This window comes from Pelophylax lessonae, assembly GCF_965119305.1.
Source record: "Pelophylax lessonae genome assembly, chromosome: 4".
In the NCBI taxonomy this organism is placed as follows: Eukaryota; Metazoa; Chordata; class Amphibia; order Anura; family Ranidae; genus Pelophylax; species Pelophylax lessonae.
The window spans coordinates 323,657,505-323,684,647 of record NC_138771.1 but is presented as its reverse complement, the minus strand read 5'-3'; the positions used below and the strand labels follow the sequence as shown (position 1 = coordinate 323,684,647).

The following is a 27,143-nucleotide window of genomic DNA, read 5'->3' as shown; positions in this document are numbered from 1 at the left end:
CATCCGGCTGCAGCACGGATCGCAAGCAACTTGTGTGACGGGTACGCCTCCTATTCTGAAAAAAAGATTTTTTGAAAAGGGCTACAAGTCTGAGGAGCTAGAAAGAGAGATCCAATCCTTGAGTTTGGTTAAACAGGAAACATTGGTGAAACCTAAAGAAGAATGTTCATAACAGAAAAAGTTCTAGGTTTGAATATGCCTTTGTCACCAAATTTTCTCAAAACTATAAATGGTTAAACCATGTGTTTCGTAAACACTGGGGAGTCCTACAAAAGGATAAAATCCTAGGACCTACATTACCAGAGACTCCACAGATTATTTACAGGAAGGCTCAGAATCTAAAAGATTTGATAGCCCAAAATCCCATTGATCAACAGACTATATCAAAAGTTTTTCCAGATATGAAGGGCTACTTCCCCTGCAGGAATTGCAGGATGTGTAAAGAAGCAAACACTATAAGGACCAATAACTTTTGTTCCACTGTAACTGGTAAGGAATATCCCATTAAGGAATTCATTTTGTGCCATACCAAGGGGATCGTATACCTATTACAGTGTGAGTGCAACTTACAATATGTGGGTAGGACCATACGTACCGCCTCTATACATATTGGAGAGCATTTGGCCAATATATATAAAGGCTTTCCAGGACATAGTCTGTCCCAACACTATGCCCAATGCCATAAGAAAAATCCCAAAAATCTGAAAATTATCGCCATAGAAAAATACCCACCCCACTGGAGAGGGAGCAATCTGAAGAGATCTATATCCAGGAGGGAAACCTTCTGGATATATGAGCTCAGATGCTCCAGACCTCTGGGACATAACATAGAGTGGGACATCAATGCTCACATAAATAACAGTTGATTCTCCTTTTTTAAATTTGTATGTTTTTAATGTATTAACATGTTTAAAACCTGCAGTATTTAATGTTGATTTTAATGCCAATTTTATGTACCTGAATAGTGTCACCCTTTTCCTATGGACACTCATGAGTGTGTTACATGCAGGATAGGAAGGAAAGTGCTTACTTCCGATGTCACCTAAACGTGATAATATTTTATTTCAAATTTATATGCATAAAGGTTGATTTTAAATAGTTAATAAAGTCTATTTTAAAGAGTATCTATTTAATATAATAAACAACCAGCTTTTTAATCAATACATATTAGCATTGGCATATACACAATGGACTTTCCTTGCAGACACCGGAAGTAGGGCAAGTTGCTTCATTGTGTATATAAAGACGGAAATGACGGTACGCAAGCCACTCCTGTCTCAGTCGAAGTCCAATAGGAGGAAACGCGTCAAGAATAGGAGGCGTACCCGTCACACAAGTTGCTTGCGATCCGTGCTGCAGCCGGACGCAAGCGCCCATTAGAAATTCCCTGCACGAACTATTATACATGCTGAATACAAGACTACCAATGTAAGTGCAATACCGCTTGTTGTAAATAAATCTTAACAGGTAATACACTATCAGCCTGCTTCTGTCTTTATGTCATATGGTGGAGAGTGATCGGCAGCGTGACATATTGAAGAGATTAATTTGAATGTGAAGGAGGAGGAGAAGATAGTGTTCTCTGAGAGTCATTTGCAAGCGTTTATTTGATTGTTATCTGGTAAGAGACCAATTCAGGTGTTTTCACAAGGCGCTTTGGAGCACTGTGGGATTTCCTTGTTTGTTTTCAACACATGTGTTATTTTTTGGCACCTTACTTCTAGAGATGTACAGAACTGCTCGCCGGAGAACAGTTCCCAGCGAACTTCGCATGTTCGCGTTCGCCGCTGCGGGCGAACATATGTGATGTTCGGTCCGCCTCCTATACATCATCATTGAGGCAAACTTTGACCCTGAACATCACAGTCAGCAGACACATTTCAGGCCAATCAGCATACCTCCCTCCCACACCCTCCCACCTCCTATAAATAAGCAAGGGCAGCATCCATCTTAGATCATTTCTGTGTTACTGAGAGCAGGGAAAGTGCTGGTGCTGCTGCTGCTGTTGTTATAGCTAGGGACAGTTCCCGGTCTTGTTAGCCAGTGTTCTTGGTACACTCCTGCTGTAAGGACAGCACCCCAAAAAGCCCTTCCTAGGGCTGGTATTTGAGTTTTTTTTTGGAGATATATATATATATATATATATATATATATATATATATATATATATTGTCCCCAAAAGCCCTTTTGAGGGCTGGTATTTGTGTAATTTTTTTTGTTCTGTGATATATATATATATATATATATATATATATATATATATATATATATATATATATATATATATATATATCTATTGTCCCCAAAAGCCCTTTTGAGGGCTGGTATTTGTGTAATTTTTTTTGTTCTGTGATATATATATATATATATATATATATATATATATATATATATATATTGTCCCCAAAAGCCCCTTTGAGGGCTGGTATTTGAGTATTTTTTTAATATATATACATATATGTAGCATGTCCAGAACCAGAAAAAAAAATTCATATAGGTGTAAAAGGGGTTCCCACCATCCCTGCTCTACTGAAAAATTATCTTTTTTTTCTGGTTCTGGACATGCTACAGAGCTGAAACTTCACGGGTACACTTTTTAGACCCCCTAGACACTAAATCACACAAAAAAAGTTCTTAAAAATTGTCATTTTTGATAGAGAGCCAATTATTGAAAAAAAAAAAAAAAAAACTTAAAAAAAAAAAAAATTCTTTGGATTTATTGTTTGGGGGGTCTAAAAAGCGTACCTGTGAAGTTTCAGCTCTGCAGCATGTCCAGAACCAGGAAAAAAAGATCATATAGGTGTAAATGGGGTTCCCACCATCCCTGCTCTACTGAAAAATTATATTTTTTTCTGGTTCTGGACATGCTACAGAGCTGGAACTTCACAGGTACACTTTTTAGACCCCCTAGACACTAAATCACACAAAAAAAGTTCTTAAAAATTGTCATTTTTGATAGAGAGCCAAAAACTTAAAAAAAAAAAAAAAAAACTTAAAAAAAAAAATTCTTTGGATTTATTGTCTGGGGGGTCTAAAAAGTGTACCTGTGAAGTTTCAGCTCTGTAGCATGTCCAGAACCAGAAAAATAGAATTAGGGTTAGGGCTAGGGTTAGGGTTAGGGCTAGGGTTAGGGTCAGGGCTAAGGTTAGGGTTATTTTTAGTGCTTAGGGTTAGAGGGTTAGAGTTAGAGGGGTAGGGGTAGGGCTACTAACTCTAACCCTAAGTATCTCACCGTAACCCTAACCCTAGCCCCTAACACTAAACCTAACCCTAACCCTAACCCTCTAACCATAACCCTAACCCTCTAACCTTAACCCTAACCCTCTAAGCCTAGCCATAAAAATAACCCTAACCCTAAACCTAACCCTAGCCCTAACCCTAACCCTAACCCTAACCCTAGCCCTAACCCTAGCCCTAAGCCTAACCCTAGCCCTAACCCTAATTCATATTTTTTTCTGGTTCCGGACATGCTACAGAGCTGAAACTTCACAGGTACACTTTTTAGACCCCCCAGATGCTAAATCCAAAGAAATTTTTCATTTTTATTTTTTTTAATTTTTCCAATAATTGGCTCTCTATCAAAAAATTAAAATTTCTAAGAACTTTTTTTTGTGTGATCCCTCTCCGGCATGCCACAGTCCAGGTGTTTGTCCCCTTGAAACAACTTTTCCATTACTATTGTGGCCAGAAAGAGTCCCTGTGGGTTTTAAAATTCGCCTGCCTATTAAAGTCTATGGCGGTTCGCAATGTTCGCCGGTTCGCGAACATTCGCCGATGTTCGCGTTCGCCGTTCGGGAACGGCGAATTTTATGTTCGCGACATCACTACTTACTTTTTCCGTCTGGTAAGGAGGAATTTTACTCAGTGGTGGATTTATATATTTTGGATTTGGAAGCACTTTTGTTTTTCATCTTCAGTTTCCTTCATTACTTTACTTATGGACACTTATGTACTTTTCTGTTTATGTTGATTTATTGTATGGATCACCAGAGTGTCACCAGTTCATGAATATTTATTTATTTATGACATTTATGGATTGTATTATATCCCATTTAATTTGGGTCTTCTATATTGTTGTTTAGCGCACCCCTACACACATCATATTTATATATTTATGAGATGGTTTTATCACTAAGCACTTTATCATTTATGGTAGGATATGAATTTAATAATAGATGTACGCTTAGAATTGGCACTAGCACACTTTATAGATACATTGAGCAGCGCTGATACTTATCCATTCAGCTCAATACAAGAGCACCTAGTGGTATGAACAATAGGATGAACATTAACCTGTTCTTGAAATAATTGTGAAGTTTATTAAGGGTTAATGTTTATACTCTTATTGGACACCTTCCTTGATTTTTGACCGATTTTAACACACCACCTCTTCCCCGGTGTTATGCATTGATGTTAACTGCAATGAAGTATGTACCGCCCATAGTTTTAGGAGCAGTTTTCACATTATATAAGTTAGTTATACATTTTATTGTACATGCTATGAGGAATGCGTAAAGCCGAAACGTGTCAGCATTTGTCATGTTGTCACTGCTATCCATGCTGGAATAAAGAATTTTAATTGGAAGAAGCCTTTTCGTGTGCCAGCTTTATTCATATAATATAAAGATTATTGATGTGGAAAAACACCACCACAGCCGCAGATATTACTAAGACCAGCAGTCAACTGGAGGCTGTAGCAAAAATGTTTGCTGCCAGAGTTCAAATTTGCAGAGTAGGAGGGAAGGCAGTATGTGTTGCTCTGATGATTATTTCCCCTTTCATTAAGGGTTGACAAGTTGACACTGAGCAATGCAAAGTGACACTTTTCAGTATGCATTACTATTAAAAAGTGTACATACTGCGCAACCTTCTTATACCAATGACCTGTAAATATATCCGTGACAAATCCACCTAAACCTAGGATCATTAGACACCAATATGTAAAACTTTTTTTTATCTTGAAGCTAGTAAATCACAGGGTTTTAAAGCTCAGTAATACTATATATAGTATATATCCTCAGACAGGAGGAGAGGCAGCCGCACTCTCCCTCCTTGGACTCTGCTCCCGCCCAAGACACCCTGTCACGCACTTCCCCCAAACTTATATCCACTTCCAGAATCCTCTGCAGCATAATCTGCCTTCTGGGGTAGTTACAAGCTTGGATGTGTCCCCTGATTGGGCTTCCCACACTGCCCTATGAGAAGCCTCTCAAAGGAGCCAGTGAGGATACTTCTCCCCTCAGCAGGCACATCTGGAAGTCCTGACACCCTAACCAAATAAATCACAGCCCTGCTGTTATGCAGACAAGGCCCACTATGCATTTACCTAGCACCTACCTGTAGGGTGCTACATATGTAAAATACTCAAAATGCCTATTAGAAAATAGCTCAGGGTGTCTACTTTCCGAAAAGGAGTTATTTGAGGGGGGGGGGGGGGTTGTGCTATCTTGGTATTTCATGGCCTCCTAAACTGTGAAAGGTAGTGAGGAGTGAAACCAACAATTTACACCCTTAGAAAGCCTGATTGATTTTCAGGGTCCTAAAAAATATTAAATAAAAAAAAAAAAAAGAAAGGAAAAAAATGGGGATGACAATAATCAAACACACTATTTGGAAAAAAACAGGCAATGGGAGGGCTCAATAAGGAGCTGGAGGTACTCAACATTTTGTAACCTCCGGCCCTCCATTCCTAAATAAGGTTTGCTTACTTGTGCCACCAGTCCCTATGAGTTCACTGACTCTTCTTTTTTCCCACCCTTCCCTTTCCCTTCTCCTTCCCGAGCTTGTGCTATCTGCTAGTAATCACTGTATGTATGATATGTTTCCTCATCCTCTACAGACGTTTTTTAATAATAATTTTTATATATTTTTTTATATATTAGCATTAATTCAACCAATTAGGACTGTGCAGCGGTGTTTTTGTGCATAGAGTTACAATTCTTTGTAGTTTTACAAATATATATATAAATTCTCTCCTTTACATCTCCTTATATTCATCTACAAAAAAGATCTGCAACTTCATTAAGAATTGATAATTTCCCCACGCCAGTCCCTATTTAAAAGCCATCTGTTGTCCAGATCACATGACCTGAAGAAGGGCCCTACCCAAAACGCATTGTCAGGACAACAGATTGTCACAGCAAGCTTTCCCTGGTTTCTTCGTCTCTATATCTGCGATCTGCATTCCACCAGTGGTCTCAGACAGCCACCATCTGCAGCCTTTAGCCTCGTTGTGGCCGGCTTCCCTCCCAGAGCCTGGTGTTCACCAGTAGTTTCAGCCTGTTCGCCACCTGCGGCTCAAGCCTCATCCTGGTCAGCTTCCCTCCTAGAGTCTGCTGTCACGTCGGGCTGTCGTCCGGGTGTGAATCAATCGCAGAGCTCAGGACCAGCCACGGAGATGCCGCCACCACATCATACTCCTCCTCGCCCATTCACCGTGGGCACTTTGTGACCTGGGACTCCCACTCCGCATTCCTTCCCCTGGATACCTTTCCATCTCCATGGCCAGGACTTAAGTGGGGCCAATTAACTGCTCCACTGACCTGGTTGCTGGCATCCTTCTCCCAGCAAGCCAACTGTGAGTTAATTGCACTCCTTTGAGTTCTGTTTGAGTCTGTTTGAGTCTGGAGGTTTCTGTTTTTAAGTTTTTAGTTGGTCAAATACTGTCCATAGCTAACATTTTTAAATAAACTATTTCTATACATTATCATAGAGTGTTGCACCATCTTTGACTTTGTGTGCTGTCATCAACACCAACCCCTTTGGGTTCATGTAGCGCTACAATGGGATCATCTTTGGTCCTTTTACAGGCAGTTATAAGGCATCCCTAGGAATGTTAGTTAAAGGAATTATGTATTTTTAATATAGTAGGTTAAACCTTATTAAAAAATACTTGGCTTAATGCATCTCCAAAGCATTCTATTTCAAGGAATTTCTAGATTTTCATTTTAAGCCCTTTTAAAAGAGCTGCTCCCTTCTGAATGGTAAAAATGTTAAAAATGGTAAAATGTTTGCATTGGAACATGTCACTCCCTGGCATTGCCCAGCTTTCCATGCCCTTTGTTTGACAACCCCTTGATTATTAGACTTGAAAATGGAGAGAACTGGTTTTCATTTGACTTCAATGGAGTTTGCCTTAAATTTTGAAATTATTATATATTTGGACATGGTTGGCGTTCGCTACAGATCATAGCCTAGCAGATTTAATAGTGACTAGTCATAATATGTCTGTTTTATGCTATCCACTGCAGAGAATTATCTATAAATTCAAGAAGAATGCTTTGATTTTGATTTCTCATTTTACATTATTTTGTGATGAGGGGTTGATTGTTTTATTAACCGCTTTAAGACCAGAAGGATTTGCCCCATTAATGACCAGGCCCTATTTTGTGATTCGGCACTGCGTTACTTTAACAGATAATTGCGTGGTCGTGCGACACTGTACCCAAATAAAATTGATGTCCTTTTTTTCCCCACAAATAGAGCTTTCTTTTAGTGGTATTTGATCACCTGTGTGATTTTTATTTTTTGCGCTATAAACAAAAAAAAAAACAACAATTTTGAAAAAAAAAAACAACAATATTGTTTTCACATGCTGCTATATGACATTCTAAAAAAAAACAATTTAAAAATCAAAATTTTTTAACATCTTAGGCCAATTTGTTTTCTGCTACATATTTTTGGTAAAAAAAAAAATTGCAATAAGCATATTTTGATTGGTTTGCGCAAAAGTTATCGCGTTTACTAACTACGGGAAAGATTTATTGTTTTTGTATTTTTTACTAGTAATGGCGGTGATCTGCGATTTTTTTGGGGGTCTACGACATTGCGGCAAACAGATCGGACCCCTGACTGACATTTATGACACTTTTGGGGGTACCAGTGACATTACTACAGTAATCAGTGCTAAAAATATGCACTGTTAATGTAATAATGACACTGGCAGGGAAGGGGTTAACCCTGTGGATGATCAAGGGATTAAATGTAAGCCTAGGGGAATGATCCTAACTGTGGGAGGATGTGCCTTCTGAAATGACCATAGAGACATGTGATCCTATATAGAAGGATCACATAGGCTATGTGATCATTTCAGGGAAAAGAGCCGTCAGCTGTGTTTACAACAGCTGACCGTACTTCTTTCTCAGCGGGGAGCGATCGCGGGTGTCAGACGGCGATCAGAGCCACTTGACCCGTGCATCAGCTTCCCCGCTGCTAAGTGGGGGCGGGAGCATGCCGCTGGCGCGCACTCGCCCCTAGCTTCCTGCGCGCGACCGACGTAGACCTACGTCGGTTTGCGCAGGAGAGCCATCCTGCTGCAGTAAAAAGGTGGTGGGTGGTCGGGAAGTGGTTAACCTAAACGTATGTGGATGCTGAAAGTGAACTTTAATGGGCTGATTTACTAGGAATATTCTAAAAAAACAAAGTGAGTAAAGGTTCACAGGTCAAGCATAATGTAGGTTCATTTGTAGGTAGGTAGAAGATAACATCATGGATTACAACTTCAGTCAAGTGCAGGGTCTGTTTTCAGCTTACTGTGAGCATAAAACACCCCAGATCATGTTGTTTATATGTAAATGGAAACATTTATCACTGGCAGTGTTCAAGACAGTACCCTCACAAACACTATAGTAATTGTAGTACGTTTGAGGAATCCCTATATCCATTTATCTGTAAACATGCTGTCCAGTTAATTTTTTATGCAAGTAGTGTATAATGCTGAGCAAATAAAGCTACATTTTAGATCTCCAATCACCTGCAGCAAAATAAAAAATGTAGATTCTGAATCTTTCACATATTCAAGTGTTTGAAGTGAACACATTAGCTCCACTTCACTCTCCTATACCTCACCTAGCTTCAAACAACATCAGGCACTCATAGTAAAAGAAAAAAAAACAAGGAAACAATTTATAATATGAACTTCAGTTTATTATCAGTTTATTATACTGGTAGTAATCAATGGTTTGAAATTTTCAAGAATATGATGCTGTGTAATAACTCTCTGATTTGGGGTTAATTTTGTTTTAGAACTGGTACCTGAAAGATGAAAGGAAGTTTATTGTACAATAAAGTTTAATGTGCAGTATAATACAGTATAACAATAAAAAAAAAAAAAAAAAACATGATTGGATTTAATTCAAAGTAAAATAAACCAATTACTCACATTGAGAACAGTAGTCTTTATCCCAAAAGAGGGATTGGCAAAAGTCCACCTTTTTTTCCACCGGTTTTTCCTCCTTCAGCTTTACCACCCTAAGGCAAACATCATAACACATGTTGGTATATTTGAGATATATATATATATATACTGTATATAATAAAATTATGATGACGTGTGCCTGCAAAATGCAAGGCATACACATTTAAATATAGTAGATTGATCAAAATGGAAATGTGTTTGTTTTCTGTTTATTTCCCTGATGAGCTTATGGGTACCTACATATTCTTAAAGCTGCAATAATTAAAGTGGACGGTAAATAAAAAGAAAGGGGAAGATTTACTATGTTAAGAGAAACATCAAGAATATGCTGATTGTGCCTATGTACAACACGTAACCCAAAAACATTTTGTCTTGAATTTCTCCTGAACAGTTCTAGTGTACTCAATCTCCCTATGCAGCCAGGTGCTTATATTTTTATAGCTGTATATCTGTAGTGTGAGCACTGACTGAACCTCTGACTGCTTGTTTTAGGAGATCTGAAATGGGATTTGGTGAGTTCAATTTGCTGTTCACTGTTCTCCTTGATAGAGCTGCATCTGAGGACCGGCAATGTAAAGATCTTCCTGTTTCTTAAGCCTGGTATACACTATCCAATTTTTTTTATTAAACCCAGTGGGCTTAATGAAAAAAATAACTGAAGAGCTTTAAAGGAGCCGCTGTACTAACAATCACACTAGTCAGTGCTCTTAGCCAATCGCTGATTGGGTGCTGATCGGCAGACCTTTTTCGATCATGCCCCTTCAACAGAAGCCCGGCTTCTGTCGGACCGGCTGCCATACACACACATGTCAGCCGATTTCTATTGAACCAGCCTCATATTCAGCCCGGGTGTGTATGGCCCTTTACATTTTGTAAATCTTTGGTCCTTCCATCTTTCCTGCTGCTTCTTACAGATATTCCCCCACCACATCACCGGTCAACAGGGATTCAGTAAAAACATGGCATGGTATGTCAGTTATTGGGAAAAACCAGCTGCAGGGAACTACAGGCAAATCGATGACAAGTCATCTGCCCTATGTTTGCCTTTTTTTTGCACAAAGATTTCACATTTTAAGACATATTTAAATGCAATAATTCAAAACAGGAATTAGTTACTCTTACCAGTGCATTGATCAGATTTCCAAGAGGTTCACTCTGCAAAAATAATTAAAAATACATTATTCACTATGCAGAGTACACAATAGACAATATAACATACAAACTATAATCATATATTTTATTTATAGATAATTGTTCTAACTCTACTCTGTCCCACAAATTCAATATTTTTTATATCCTACCAGCAAGCCACACAGGAGGCCATTCACTGGTCCAAGAATTTGCAGTTCATCCTAGAAAACAGATAAGCATAAAAGGTCATTAGAGAAGTTCTCTATTGCTTTTGTTTTACAAAAGCTGTTCTTTCCATATACTTTAGCTTTAAACAGAACTGCTTACCACTAATTTTAAAACTTCAAATGCAAGCTGTTCGGCCACTTCACCAACTTGGTCACCAACTTTTTCCTAAAAAAATAAACAACAACATTTGCCTTTGATTTAAAATATAAATAGAATTCTAAATGACTGCACCTGCAGTTTTTTGAACCTTCCTAAATAACCAAATGTTTCTAGAATAACATTGCCATTTCATATATTCTACACATTTCATTTACCAGGAATTCTTCAAGGGTCAGGATTTGATCAACGGTACAGCCTAGATCCTTCTGTAATGATAGAGAACAATTAATGATTAATGGAAAGTGTATTTTTTTATAAGGCAGAGTCATCCATGGGCCAACTGTGCCTCCATGCACATGGGCCTACTGTGCCTCCAGAACCACAAAGCACAATACATCCTTAAGATGAGTCATTTATTCTAAAGAATATGGCTAATTCCAGCTTGCTGGGTCTCATCAGTGCAGAGTTTGGATTGGAGTGAGTATTGAGAACCAACAAAATTGATGGGGATCTAAACATTTGGTCCCTTCCCCAAACATCAATTAGATAACTAGTGAAGCTGGCCATAGAAGGATCAGAATCCAGCTGGTTCAACGGGGACAAACCAAATTTCAATCAGTGTGTGGCTGTCTCTGTTCGACAGAAGGCAATTGTTTCATGAATCAGCAGCAGCCACTGATCATTGTATTCTGACAGCTGTAGGTGCAGCTGTCAGAATTCATTGTTCCACTGGGAGGTAATTCCTTAATCCACTTCACTTGGGAGGATGGAGGAATCTCTGTGTTGAGTGAAAAAAAAAAGCTACCCATCTATGGCCAGCTTAAGTTAATCTTCCCGAACTTAGACAATTAGACTTAGACTAAATTTGGTTTTACCAGTCCTGTCATTTCCACAGCCCCACCAAACAGCACAGCCATCCTGGAAACCTAATTTTTACAGTTAAGCAACACTTACAGGTCCTGTGAGTAGACAGTTAAAGCTGAAGAAGCACAAAGAAGAGTTCCCCTCTCTGTCACTATGCTCTATCCTGCCATAAGGATGCCCCTTTCACTGCAACATAACTGACTGGCTTCTTTGGCTGCTTCTCCCACTGCCAATCTTCGTACAGGGACTGCAAAAGGCTGATATCAGATCAAAATCATGTACTAACACATCTTAAAAAGAAAAAGATATATTTAAGAATATAAGACAAGTTCGTGTTTTTATATCTGCCAAGAGATTAGCTTTATGAAAGACCTACTATGGGCTACTAGAACTACTAGATGTCCACTAAACATGAGCTTTTCCTTTAAAGGAGAAGTATAGCCAAAGCTTTTTTGGCTATGCTTCTCCTATAGATCACAGGAGTGCAGACGATCACAGGAGTGAAGAACAAACTGCACTTCTGGGATCTACAGGAGCAGTATAGCCAAAATAGCTTTAAATATAAAAGGAAAAGCCCATGACATCACAGAGCCGGTCCAGGCTCTGAAAGATCCCAATCTGCTGAGAGCCTGAGCCAGCCCCTCCTGCCCCCTTCATGGCCCAGTGCTCAAGTGAGCATTGGGGGGTGGGGGGGGGGTGGTCAAATCAGAGATAGTCCCCAGCTCTCTGCTCACAGAATGCTGAGATCAGATCCCCAGCTCTCTGCTCACAGAATGCTGAGATCAGATCGATGCTGCATCGACCTAGGTGAGTAAATATATACAGTATATATATATATATATTTTTTTTTAATTCTTACCTCTCTTGTAATAATATTTGAAGAAGCTCCTAACTTTCTACTTACTTTCTTTCTATTTTGTTAAGATTAGAGAATCATACACAGGTCTGCTAACCTTGTGTAAAACTTTAGGACCCGTAGACAAGAGAGGGCAGCCTGATGCTTGGAAGCGACCAACTCACCAGTAAATCCCTCTACTGACATACATTACACACATGCACAATTCTTTTCAGATATGGTAAACAATATTCAATCATACAAAATGTTCCAATCTAGTGCACAGCAGTACCTTTGTTGAGGTATTTTATGTTTTCTTTTTAATTTGAAACTGAAAACTGCAATTGATTTAAACCCATTAATAAATGCCGCCTTATTGTTGGCTGCAGTAGATTCATGACATAAAATATAAATTAAATAAACTGATCATGCATTATTAAATATTATGTAGGTGGTAAATACAAGGCAACAGTAAATGCAGATGATTCAATATGCTTACAAATGTAATAGAATAGCATATGACAACTTGTGGAAATCATATGTAAAATGTGTTACCAAAGTCTCATGCAGTTCTACTAAGAAGTCCTTGAACAGCTTGTGATTATTTTCTTTCTGTGACAAAAAGAAAAATATGTGTTTTACTACATTTTAACTCGTACAAAGAGCATTTTGAGATACAGGTTTTAGGTCCAAATTTCATTATAACAACATAGTTGAAAATCCAAACAAACATACCTGTCCTTGCTCGTACAAACATATCAATTTCCTTAGTGTGTCAAGAGTATTTTTGAGATCAGTCTGTAAATGAAAAAAAATATTTAAATCATATATTCTTACTAGGAGCCTTAATATAAGATTGCAAGTTTGGTAAAAAAAAAACAAAACCTTAAAGGTGGCTTCAGTCTCTCCCCAAAAAATTAAAAGTTATCAACTTCAAATACTTCAGCTGTTGGCTTTTAATGGAGGATGGTCAGCTGAGTGTGACCAATAGCTTATACGCCTGTGTGTCTGCGGATTGTGGTGAGTTTTCCACCATAGGGAGAGGGATCCACGAGATGTGGTAACGGTCCACTTACCAGTCTTTCAGCCACATCCACCTTCCGTTTGGCAATTTGCCCACTTGGTGCTTTTTGGACAGTTGTTCATATTTGTTTCTTAAAAGACTCTATTTTTTATGTGTGTTACATTATCATTAGCGCTGCTTTATGTTTGACATCTTTTAATGACAAGCATTTATAGTTTTGTATCATTCTGTTTATAGCAGCAGCTGTACTATATTTAACTTATGTACATTTATTCACTATCCACAGCGCAAGGTGGAGACTTTTGATTTTATTGAGGTACAGTATATTGATATATTATTAGTTTCCCTAGTTGCATAAAATATATCACTATTTCCTTTTCTTGCCCTCTAGGCTACATTGTAGAAAAACATGTCTAAATGTATACCTGAATCAACTTCTGTAGGCAATCTTTGGGGATGGTAGGAAGATCTTTCTTAGGCACAGGTGCTGCATAAAGAGAGAAGTGTATTACAAATTACACATCAATGATGGTTAAGAATAGAAATATATTTGAGCAAAAATGAAACAACCAAAAATGATAATTATCTAGGTTATTGTTGTTTGAGGAAAGGTGTCACTGCTAGAAGATAGGCTACATCTATTACTAGGTGATTTTGCACTTTTAAAAATGTTATATCTTGTGCATCTTCACCTTGGTTATTAACTTGGCCACACCTGTGTTTGGAAGGTGGAAGAGAAGCAGCTCACTGTTCCATTGCCTTCTATTAGCAAGGACCATATGTTACCTTGACAGTCGTGTGCAATGCAACATACTTCTCCTTCCTCTTCCTGCTTTATTTTTTTATATAAAGACAGATTAAGTGCAACTGATATATATTTTTTAGGGTTTATTGATTTAATAAACATATAAAAAGATTAAATATGAGGTTTTATATCTTGCTGAAGTTCTGCATTAAGTGCAAAACAGAAAGACATTAAATATATATATATATATATATATATATAGTCTAAGCTTTTTCCCTCAGTTTCCATAGAATGGGGAAAGATTAAAACCCCTGTAAGTTTATTTTTTATTTGTTAACAAGATTTTCTTCAACTTCCTGTCCTGAAAATGCAACACAATGTGAGAGGAAATCTCTACCAAATGAGGGTTATTCTTCCCTTGTCACCAGAGCCAGTGAAGAGATGTTCCCACTGGAGCATTTCCCTTTACCATTTGTTCTGGTGGCAACTGTGACATTTTGGCTGTCCCATCATTTTTTGTCTCAAGGACAATGATCACAAGGACAAAAGGTGGGACTGGAATATACCCTAATCCAGTCATGATGCATATTGATAAGGGTTATTTTTCTCACCCTCTCTATTTATATGTTAAATAAATAATAAAAATTGACTTTACATATATTTTGTCTTTGTGTTGAAGCTCACTTCATTTGCAGCATATTGAAGGTGTTGCAAAGGGACCTATGTGTAAAAGATTAATGCTTAAAAGTGAGCAACCCTTTTCCTTGTGGCTTGGCCCTATGAGGTTTACTGGCCTCATTAGAGAAGATTAATTTAAGATCTTTAGAGAACTGGATTTTCTGTGCTTGTAAAGAAGATATAATTTTATTTGCAAGGTAGCTTAATATCTCCCTACCGCTACTTATCAATTTAGTTAAATAATGAATTTATTTTGTTAAGATCTTGAGATGCTAAAATTTATTTTTTATCATTTCAGTGCTAGAATGCTTTACTATAACATATCACAATTTTAGCATATACAGGATCATAGCATATACAGGATCATAATACATAAATGCGTCCACTTACTGGCCTCATGTCCTCCAAGGGCAGTAAAGCCATTTACCCTAGAAGCTGCACAAGTAAACATAAATATGAAGGTTATACATTGACAAATCAAACATTTTTAAAGACATGACCCACTAATATACAGTATATTGCTTCTTTGAAAAGACAGCTAAGCAGCTAATTAATCAACACACTAAATTCTTACCATTTATTAGACAGCTAATACTCAAATCTAAAATGATACTAAATTACAAAATAAAATAAAAAAAGTGACTGAAAAAGAAAAAGAAAATCAACTTACCAAAGCAGTAGGTTACTGCCACAAATAAAAATGCAACTGCAGTCTTCATGATGGCAGACAATAAATTCTTCAGACCAAAGAAGATTGGTAGATAGAGAAGATGACATAGAACTGCCACCACCTGCCAATGTATTTATACCCTACAAGACAGATTTGTCATCACCTTATATGGTGTCATCACTTCATGACATTAAATATGATCTTATTGTCAACAAAGGTTGTGAAATGTCCCTAAATCTCAAACTTTTGCAATTGTTCTTAGGTTCCATATTATTTCGAAATAAGGACAAAAGTATTACAAAAAACAGGGACAAAAGTTCTATTCATTTTCAACTCCTGATCCTTCAAACAAGGGTGGGAGTTGGATTTCAAACACCTAGGATTAGGTATATTTTTTTCAGAATTTGAAGAAAGCAAATAAACATTGCAAAATGTTAAGGAGTCATATATCTGAAATGTAATTAGAAAAAAAATTGCACTTTCATTTAATTTAAAGTGTTTCTGTATATTTTTTTTTAATTCGTTTTTTAGATGAGATTAACATTTGCAACAGCACAGTATATCAGACTATTTCAGTCTCTATCTTAACCACTTGACCCCCAGAATATTTACCCCCTTCATGACCAGGCCATTTTTTGCGATTCTGCACTGCGTTACTTTAACTGACAATTGCGCAGTCATGCAACGCTGTACACAAATGAAATGTATAGCCTTTTTTTCCCAAAAAATAGAGCTTTCTTTTGGTGGTATTAGACAAAAAAATTAGACAAAGAAATACTGAACATTTTGAAAAAAAAATCACAATGTTTTTTACTTGCTGCTATAAAATCATTTGCGCAAAAGTAATACAGTCTACAAACTATGGTATATATCCTGGAATTTTTATTTATTTTTATACTAGTAATGGCGATGATCAACAATCAGTGGGACGGCAACAGTCTGGCGGGCAATCTGACACTTTTAACACTTAGTGGGAACCTGTTGACACTAATATGGTGATCAGTGCTAAAAATATACACTGTGACTCTACTAATGACACTGGCTGCTAAGGGGTTAAACATCTAGGGATGTACTATGTCGTGCTTTCAGGGAAATAAAAACTGTTACAACTCTATCCTGTCTTTCTCCTCAATGATCAGTGGGTGTTGACAGTCATCCATTGGCTGGCACACACTGATTGGCTTGTGCTGTGACTAATCACAGCCAGGGTGCCGGCAAGGAGTGTGCGTGCCCCCTACCCGGAGGAACAGAATTAAATATATATATATATATATATATATATGCACAGTATCTCATGAAAGGGAGTACACCCCTCACATTTTTCTAAATATTGTATTATATCTTTTCATGTGACAACACTTGAAGAAACTACACTTTGCTACAATGTAAAGTAGTGAGTGTACAGCTTGTATAACAGTGTAAATTTGCTGTCCCCTTAAAATTACCCAGCAAACAGCCATTAATGTCTAAACTGCTGGCAACAAAAGTGAGTACACCCCTAAGTGGAAATGTCCAAATTGGACCCAAAGTGTCAATATTTTGTGTGTCCACCATTATTTTCCAACACTGCCTTAACCCTCTTGGGAATGGAGTTCACCAGAGCTTTACAGGTTGCCACTGGAGTCCTCTTCTCCTCCTCAATGATGACATCACGGAGCTGGTGGATGTTAGAAACTTTGCTCTCCTCCACCTTACATTTGAGAATGCCCCACAGATGCTCAATAGGGTCTGGAGACATGCTTGGCCAGTCCATCACCTTTACACTCAGGTTCTTTTTATCAAGGCAGCGGTCATCTTGGAGGTGTGTTTGGGGTCCTTATCATGTTGGAATACTGCCCTGCAGCCCAGTCTCTGAAGGGAGGGGATCATTTATTGCCCCAGTACATGTTGGCATTCATGGTTCCCTCAATGAACTGTAGCTCCTCAGTGCCGGCAGCACTCATGCAGCCCCAGAGACCTTGAGGTAGGGGTGCCACCATGCTTGACTGTAGGCAAGACACACTTGTCTTTTTACTCCTCACCTGGTTGCCGCCACACATTCTTGACACCATCTGAACCAAATATTTTTATCTTGGTCTCATCAGACCACAGGACATGGCTAAAGTAATCTATGTCCTTAGTCTTCTTTTCTTAAACATACTGTTTGCAGGCTTTCTTGTGCATCATCTATAGAAGTGGCTTCCTTCTGGGACGACAGCCACGCAGACCAATTTGATGCAGTGTGCGATGTATGGTCTGATCAATGATAGGCTGACCCCCCCACACCTTCAACCTCTGCAGCAATGCTGGCAGAACTCATATGTCTTTTTCTCAAAGACAACCTCTGGATATGACGCTGAGCATGTGCACTCAACTTCTTTGGTTGACCATGGCAAGGCCTGTTCTGAGTGGAACTTGTCCTGTTAAACTGTTGTATGGTCTTGGCCACCGTGCTGCAGCTCAGTTTCAGGATCTTGGCAATCTTCTTATAGCCTAGGCCATCTTTATGTAGAGCAAAAATTATTTTTTCAGATCATCAGAGAGTTCTTTGCCATGAAGTGCCATGTTAAACTTCCAGTGACCACTTTGAGAGAGTGAGAGCGATAACACCAAATTAAACACACCTGCTCCCCATTCCCATATAAAACCCTGTAACGTTAACAAGTCACATGACATCGGAAAAAGTCTAATTGGGCCCAATTTGGACATGTTCCCTCAGGGGTGTACTCACTTTTTTTGCCAGTGGTTTAGACATTAATGGCTGTATGTTGAGTTATTTTGAGGGGACAGCAAATTTACACTGTTATACAAGTTGTACACTTACTACTTTATATTGTAGCAAAGTGTCATTTCTTCAGTGTTGTCACGTGAAAAGATATAATAAAACATTTACAAAAAAGTGAGGGGTGTACTCACTTTTGTGAGATACTGTGTGTATATATATATATATATATATATATATATATATATATATACATATATATATATATATATATATATATATATATATATATATATATATACACATATATACATGTTTCTGCACAGCCGGCCTGCACTGTTGCAGTAAAGCTACAGTGTGCAGTTGGCAAGTGGTTATAGTATATGTAAACAATGAACTTCTCCTATTTGCTTCCTTTTTCTATGTTACATACTGTATACATTTGAAAACATTTTGTTATATCTGCTAAATGTGAAAAAAAAAATATTTGTTGATCTTGCCTGGAAATCCTCTGCTGCAATGAAGTTCTGTCCAGTTTTTCTTTATGTACTACTTAATATCTTCTCTCTATATTATCTCCTATGGAGCAAGTTTAGGAGATATTTACAGTACCTATAGGTAAGCCTTATTATTGGCTTACCTATAGATACAAACATTAGAGGGGGGTTTACAACCACTTTAATGTTAACCGGTCTTGTACTTTGGGCATGCTATGTACACTCAAAAAAACTTTACTGAAGTAAAAAGGGACTTTTTAGCACACCCTGTATTCCCTCTACTGCCCCCCCCCCCCCTCCCCAGTAATTCAGTTGGACTTGCTGTATAAACATAGCAGCCAGCTCTAGTTATTGCTGTCAAAAACTAACCTTTTGTTCAGTGTTTAAAAACATTGTTTATGCTCAGAATTCAAAGATACAAAGTAACATTTATTGTAACAGTTTATAGAATTGAATACTGTAAACTGGGGAACAGGTAGCAGGTACAAAGCCCTGGGATGAGCAGTCTTTCAGGCACAGATACCAAATCCAGTGAGGTAGTGACAAACAGTGCAGTGTTTATTGGTGCTATATACAAGTCTATATACAAGTGCTGTACATTGTTTATAAGGAAAAACAAACAGGAGAAATAAGAACAAAACAAAATCCTAGCCGTGTCCCTGCGCTTACTATACACAATGCAGGCCCTCACTAACAGGCTGAGCAAGCCTACCGCTTGTCAGCTCCCACAGACACAATATGACCATTTTACCAACCTTCTACTCTCATAGACAAACGTTGTCTGATTTCCCAGGCTGAGAGAGCACTGGCTGTCTGTCTCACGTAAGATTAAATTGGCCTGGGGGAGAGGACCAAGATCTGAACTGGATCATGGTCAGAGATCCCTAAAGGTGTATGAGAGGTGCCTGGGGGGATGCATTAACCCAGAACAGGACTTTTCCCAGCTCTCTCTGGAATGCTCTGCTACAATACTTTGTATTTAATGTGACTATACACAAGAAACTTGTACATAAGTGCCAAGTTAGAGAAATGTCTGGTGACTCATTGCTGCCAGGTGCTTAGGGAATTCATCCCAGCCCACTCGATCATACGAACAACAACAGGTAGGACACCACACAGCAAGGAACAGCCTGGCTGTGAGAGGAAAAAGTGGCTTCAGCCTAATTCTTCATAAGCCACATCCTCTGATGTGTTTCATCCTGCCCACCGGGCAAAGTCATAGAGGCCTCAGAATGCATCAGAGTGGTGTGGCCTATGAAGAGTTAGGCTGAAGATGATTTTTCACTATCTCACAGGTGCTGTTCCTTGGTGTGTGGCATCCTTATTTTTCATGTACCATTTTATTGATCATGCATGAGGTTCAATTTGCATATGTCAGTCAAAGTGATTTTACGAGTAAAGAAAAAAAGTTTAAAATTTGTGGCTTTTTGACCCTTAGTTAACCCTAATCAACTCTAATGTTATTTTTGTATTGCTATTTTTAAAACCATTACTGTTTTAATTTTTTTTTTTTCAGTTGGATCTTGTTCAGTTTGTTTGATCGTTTTTTTTAGTGTTGTGTTAAAGAAATGCAAAATTGAAACAAAGAAAAAAGTTTAATTCTTTGTAAATATCTTTGCAGTGTTTGTACCAGAAACATAGTTTGGTTCCATTATACATTTGAAAATGAATTTAAACTTTTACCTACAATAACACTTACAAAAGAAAAAAAAAAACTAACAGTGGTTAAAGTAGAAAAAGTGCTCTTTTTAACTACTTGCTGACCGCCGCAAGTAGATATACTGCGGTGGTCACCCCCGGCCAGGCAAAGTGACGTATATATACGTCACTAGCCTGTGACCGGTTTGTGAGCCAATAGCGTGCGAGCGCCCGCTAAGGCGCGCGCCCGCCGCGGCTCGTTCACGGAGGAGTCCGCGCGTGTGACCGGCAGACCCGATGTCCGCCGGTCACACTACGATCGTCGGTAGAGCGGGAGAAAGGCGGGCGGCTTATGTAAACAAGCCGCCTGTCATTCTCCCCTGTGTAAAAATGGAGATCAGACGGTTCTACTATGTAGAACCGTTGATCTCTGTTTTTACAATAGGAGACCTGTCCCACTACAGTTAGAAACACACCCCTAGGACACACTTAACCCCTCCCTCTCCAATACAGTTAACCCCTTCCCTGCCAGTGTAATTTTTACAGTAACAGTGCATATGTATAGCACTGATTACTGCAGTAATGTCACTGGTAACCCCAAAAGTGTCAAAAATGTAATTCAAGGGTCCGATCTGTCCGCTGCAATGTCGCAGTCCCGCAAAAAAAATCGCAGATCGACGCCATTACTCGTTAAAAAAAAAAAACACCAAAAATGACAAAAATCTTTCCCTTTGTTAGTAAACGCGATAACTTTTGCGCAAACCAATCAAAATACGCTTTTTGCGATTTTTTTTACCAAACATATGTAGCATAAAACAAATTGGCTGAAAATGTTAAAAAATTTTGATTTTTACATTTTTTTTTGGGAATTTCATATAAAAAAATGTGAAAAATATTTTTATTTTTGCAAAATTTACGCGATTTTTTTGTTTATAGCGCATGATCAAAAAATCGCACAGGTGATCAAATACCACCAAAAGAAAGCTCTGTTTGTGGGAAAAAAAGGACGTGAAATTCGTTTAGGTACAGCGTCGCACGACCGCGCAATTGTCCGTTAAAGTCACGCAGTAAAAAATCGCAAAAAACCCCCTGGTCGGAATGGGGGTAAAATCTTCCGGGGCTTAAGTGGTTAAACCTTTTTCCATCTGTTTGTGTATAGATTGTATAAAAAATATAATAATTTTTGTAAGACAATATTACTAAAAGAAAACTATGTTTGTCCTGAAAAAGCTCTTTTGTTAGCAAGTAATAACAAAGGTATCGCTGGATAAATAGGCCCTTAGCAGCGATGTAACAATTGCTCTGGGCTATACGGAGTATATAAATTTGGAGGACTGAAATGGTTAAGTGCATGCATCCCTTAGTGATTATTCGACTACTCCTAACACGGAGTATACCCTGTTGCTGCATGTTAAAGAGGAAGTAAACCCTCCTCTGACACTTGTACCTATAGGTAAGCCTATGATAAGGCTTACCTATAGGTACTGTAAATATCTCCTAAACATGTACCGTTTAGGAGATATTTACCTTACATGCAGCCACTGGCGGTGACGTCACTGGCGCATGCGCTCTGAAGGAACGGCCACTGGTGCCGTTTCTTCAGAGACCCATGCCGTGACTGTCGGCTCCCGCGCGTGCGGTGACGTCACCGTGGCTCCGGCCAATCAGATGGCCAGATGCCGTGATCCCGGAAGACGGGCGACTGGACATGTCGCCCGTCATAGAGGTGAGCGGGAGGCACGGCGGGGGCTCGTTCTTAGGTAAGTATTTCATAATGAGCTAGTATGCGATGCATACTAGCTCATTATGGGTTTCTCTTTTAGGTTGCAGCAAAAAAAAAGTTTCGAGGGTTTACAACCTCTTTAAACCTTATATGATAATTTATTTATTGGATCTACATGCACTTTAAGTTGATGAAGACAATTATAGAATATCGTAGCCCTGGAGGGAAAAAAAAGGAATTATGTGAATTTAGATTTTCTGAATGACCCAGTACATTCTGCCGATAAATTCATTAATAGACAGTAAACATAAATGTATTACCCATTACAGCCTAAGCCAATATATATTTTTGTCTCTTATGGTTTTAATAATAATGTGAAAATAGGTTCTGTGTGTAAAACGTACCTGAAAAAATTTTTTGCTCTGCTCATTTTGATTGTTTTACATGGCTTAGCATGTCCCTGGAATAACTCCAAAACCACATGCATTTCAACAGAAACTTAAACAAGTTCTGGCAGAACATTTTAGAATGAAAAATAGCAAATAAAGTATATTTAAAAGGCTTATAACTTGAAATCTAAACTATAAATCATGAATGGAATTAGATATATTTACTTGACAGATGTCAATTGGGTAATATCAAATGCAGGAAATATTCAATCGGAAAATGACTAAGATACCATTCAGTGAACAGCAACCAAATTAAAAAGGGTTGAGAATTACAAACAAAAGACTAGGGCAGAAAGGTATTTAAGGCAACTATGCTTGTTGGCATTTCTAAGCTTAGCCACATGTTTTGTGCCCCATGTGTTGAGTCTAGGAATATAATTCTGCTTGTTGCCTGATATCTTTCCCTTTATATATATGACTCTCCGTCAGGGGCAGACTTACAACTCATGGGGCCCCCGGGCAATAGGAGATCATGGCGCCCCCTGTGTCCCCATCCACACTCAAGCCACACCCACACAAAGCCCCACCTACATATTGCACTACTCACAAATGCTTAAAAGCAGCAATATAAGAAAAGCAGTGTGTCACCTTCTAGCAGCAGCTAAACTGTAAGGAGGGCTGTGTCCAGGGCCGGCGCTAACTATAGGCAAGGTAGGCGCCGGCCTAGAGCACACATCAGTCAGGGTCGCCGCCCCCGCGCTACCCCCCCCCCCCCCCCGGGCAGAAGGGCTGCTGGGCGCTTGCTGTCAGTGCTCTTTCCTGTGACATTCCGTCTCCCGGCCCCACCGCCGCCTCTTCAAAACGCTACCAGAGCTGTGTGTTGCTAAGGTATTAGAGGCGGAGGTTGGTGGTGTGGCTCACCAGTTGGGGCGGGGCTGTGCGCGTTATGGGGTGGAGAGCTGGCAGAGGTGATCCAAGTTTCAGGCTGCTGCTACCTTGTGTGCTGTCAGCTCCGAACAGAGTAAGGAAGCGGCCGGGATGCAGCCTCCTTCATGGAACGTGAGTGGGACCTGTCTGGGGAGATTAGCCTGGAGGGGAGGTGATGAGGGGCAGAGGGGAGAAGTACCTCCTGGGCTCTGTACTGGGGGTCATAGGGCAGAGGGGACCTGATTGGCAGAAGCAGTCACCTGACTGTTGTCACAGTCCAACATGAAACTGTGTGTGTTTATTATTATATGTAGAATACCATAGAAATCCCCTGAACACAGGAATATACTCTGATTATGGAACAACATAGGGGAAGCCTTTTATATACTACCCCAGCCTGTCTGTATACATCCCCAGCCTGTTCGTATACTACCCCAGCCTGTCCGTATACTACCCCAGCCTGTCCGTATACCACCCCAGTCTGTCCGTACACATCCCCAGCCTGTCCGTATACCACCCCAGCCTGTCGGCATACCACCTCAGCCTGTCTGTATACATCCCCAGCCTGTCTGTATACATCCCCAGCCTGTCCGTATACATCCCCAGCCTGTCCGTATACATCCCCAGCCTGTCCACATACATCCCCAATATGTGAAAAGGTCCTGCTGTTGGATTGTAATAAAGAAACCTGAAATGGGAGCAAATGGCCTCAAGGATCAGTGGGATGGGCCAAGGCTGGGGATCAGGGGGGCCCCATGGGTTCTTGCACTGGGGCCCTGAAAGTTCTAGTTACGCTGCTGTCAGCAAGCATATAGCAAGTCAGCTTTTTGTGCTCAGTGTAAGAAAATCAGTGAGCAGAGGCAAGAATTTCACTTTACATATGCTTTAATGCAAGAACAGAGGATAGCAGCAGTGTAGCATTTCCTTGCAGCAGATAAGCAATGGTTAACACTCAGGGCTCTTCCACGGATGTCAGCAAGTCAGAGTGGTCATACAGAGAGCAGAAAGCTTTACCGACTTTCAATTCTACTTACAGCTTGCTGGTCCATCAAATCTGAAATACTGTCTCTGCACTCCCACATCAGATGTTGTTTTTACTCTCCCATAGCTCAAAGTGTAACACAACCTCGGAGCACAGAGCTGCTGTGTGTTCCTCTTCCCGTGCCTGCTCCAGCTCACACCAAATAGTCCATCCGTGTTATACTCGGCTTCACTACCATGCTGACAGCTTCCCTGAATATAGTAAGATGGCGAGCATCATGGGCCCCCTACTGGCCCCGGGCCCCCGGGCAGTGCCCTAAATGCCCGTATGGTCAGTCCGCCCCTGCTCTCCGTTGCTATCTGCTGAACGCCCCCTTCAGATTGCATAGTGTCCTGTTTGGGCTATCTTGTTTTGCTTCCATCACAGCTACAAACACAAAAATGTCATCTAATTTCTACCTCTAACAAGTAGGATTTACATGTGTGTAATGGCAGACCTTCAGAGAACTCCAATTTACCACCACAGTCAGCACTACAGTCTACACTACACTGTGCATGCTGAGTACAGAGCCAGCCATGAAAGTCATTTACAAGTAAGTACATAGTTACGTGGTTAGTAGGCTGAAAAAAGACACAAGTCCACCTAGTTCAACCAATAGAAGGGAAAGAAAGAATAATATATATACTGTATGTATATAATAATGCACTGCTCAAAAAAAAATCAAGGAACACTTTGAAAACAAATCAGATCTCAATGGAGAAGAATATCATGCTGGATATCTATACTGATATGGACTGGGTAATGTGTTAGAAACAAAAGTATGCCACATCTTTTAATAGAAATGAAAATTATCAACGTACAAACAGCAGAATTCAAAGCCACCCCGAAAATCAAAGTGAAAAAATGATGCAGCAGGCTGGTCCATTTTGGTGAAATTTCATTGCAACGACTCAAAGTGGTACTTAGTATTTTGTATGGCCCCCACGTGCTTGTATGCATGTCTGACAACATCAGGGCTTGCTCCTTTTGAGACAACGGTGTATTGGGGCATTTCCTCCCAGATCTGGACCAGGGCATCTCTGAGCTCCTGAATAGACTGAGGTGCAACCTGGTGGCCTCAGATGGACCATAATATAATGTCCCAGAGGTGTTCTATTAGATTTAGGTCAGGCGAGTGTGGGGGCCATTCAATGGTATCAATTCCTTCATCCTCCAGGAACTGGCTGCATACTCTCACCACATGAGGCAGTGCATTGTCGTGCACCAGGAGGAACCCAGGACCCACTGCACCAGCGTAGGGTCTGACAATGGGTCCAAGGATTTTATCCTAATAGCTAATGGCAGTCAGGGTGCCATTGTCTAGCCTGTAGAGGTCTGTGCGGCATCCCTCCATGGATATATCTCCTCAGACCATCACTGACCCACTGCCAAACCGGTCATGCTGAACAATGTTACAGGCAGCATAACATTCTCCACGGCTTCTCCAGACCCTTTCACATCTGTCACATGTGCTCAGGGTGAACCTGCTCTCATCAGGGTGAACCTGCCCTCACATTTTTGTAAATATTTTATTATATCTTTTCATGTGACAACACTGAAGAAATGGCACTTTACTACAATGTAAAGAAGTGAGCGTACAGCTTGTATAATAGTGTCAATTTGCTGTCCCCTCAAAATAACTCAACACACAGCCATTAATGTCTAGACCTCTAGCAACAAAAGTGAGTACACCCCTAAGTCAAAATGTCAAAAGCCCTCTTCCATGAGGGCTGGTGCATGCTAGCAACAAAAGTGAGTACACCCCTAAGTGAAAATGTCCAACTTGGGCCAAATTAGCCATTTTCCCTCCTGGTGTGATGTGACTCGTTAGTGTTACAAGGTCTCTGGTGTCAATGGGGAGCAGGTGTATTAAATTTGGTGTTATCGCTATCACTCTTTCATACTGGTCACTGGAAGTTCAACATGGCACGTCATGGCAAAGAACTCTCTAAAGATCTGAAAAAATAATTGTTGCTCTACATAAAGATGGCCTAGGCTATAAGAAGATTGCAAAGACCCTGAAACTGAGCTGCAGCATGGTGGCCAAGACCATACAGTGGTTTAACAGGACAGGTTCCACTCAGAACAGGCCTCGCCATGGTCGACCAAAGAAGTTGATTGCGCGTGCTAGGCGTCATATTCAGAGGTTATCTTTGGGAAATAGACATATGAGTACTGCTAGCATTGCTGCAGAGGTTAAAGGGATGGGGGGTCAGCCTGTCAGTGCTCAGACCATATGCCGCACACTGCATCAAATTATTCTGCATGGCTGTCGTCCCAGAAGGAAGCCTCTTCAAAAGATGATGCACAAGAAAGCCCTCAAACAGTTTGCTGAAGACAAGCAAACCAAGATAAACTTATTTGGTTAAGATGGTGTCAAGCGTTTGTGGCGGCAACCAGGTGAGGAGTACAAAGACAAGTGTGTCTTGCCTACAGTCAAGCATGGTGGCAGGAGTGTCATGGTTTGGGGCTGCATGGGTGCTGCCAGCACTGGGGAGCTACAATTCATTGAGGGAACCATGAATGCCAACATGTACTGTGACATACTGAAGCAGAGCATGATCCCCTCCCTTCATGGACTGGGCCGCAGGGCAGTATTCCAACTTGATGCCGACCCAAACACACCTCCAAGACGACCACTGCATTGCTAAAGAAGCTGAGGGTAAAGGTGATGGACTGGCCAAGCATGTCTCCTAAACCCTATTGAGCATCTTTGGGGCATCCTCAAACAGAAGGTGGAAGAGCGCAAGGTCTTTAACATCCACCAGCTCCGTGAT

General features: G+C 39.9%; 1 protein-coding gene across 1 annotated transcript in view; it reads right to left on the bottom strand.

The window, feature by feature from the left end:
* LOC309552640 (uncharacterized protein) overlaps positions 1–15,602 on the bottom strand; it is a gene marked incomplete at its 3' end in the record, with an annotated part of 55,908 nt that extends 40,306 nt beyond the window's left edge. The window contains exons 1-9 of the mRNA XM_082253578.1: positions 15,471–15,602; positions 15,191–15,235; positions 13,803–13,864; positions 13,089–13,151; positions 12,909–12,965; positions 10,870–10,920; positions 10,655–10,720; positions 10,498–10,548; positions 10,319–10,351 (exon numbers count right to left, since the gene is read on the bottom strand). Of these exons, the coding sequence (XP_082109704.1) occupies positions 10,319–10,351; positions 10,498–10,548; positions 10,655–10,720; positions 10,870–10,920; positions 12,909–12,965; positions 13,089–13,151; positions 13,803–13,864; positions 15,191–15,235; positions 15,471–15,519 (477 nt within the window). The 5' untranslated portion in view covers positions 15,520–15,602. The remainder of the gene's footprint in view (positions 1–10,318; positions 10,352–10,497; positions 10,549–10,654; positions 10,721–10,869; positions 10,921–12,908; positions 12,966–13,088; positions 13,152–13,802; positions 13,865–15,190; positions 15,236–15,470) is intronic.
* Between the last annotated feature and the right edge of the window lie 11,541 nt (positions 15,603–27,143).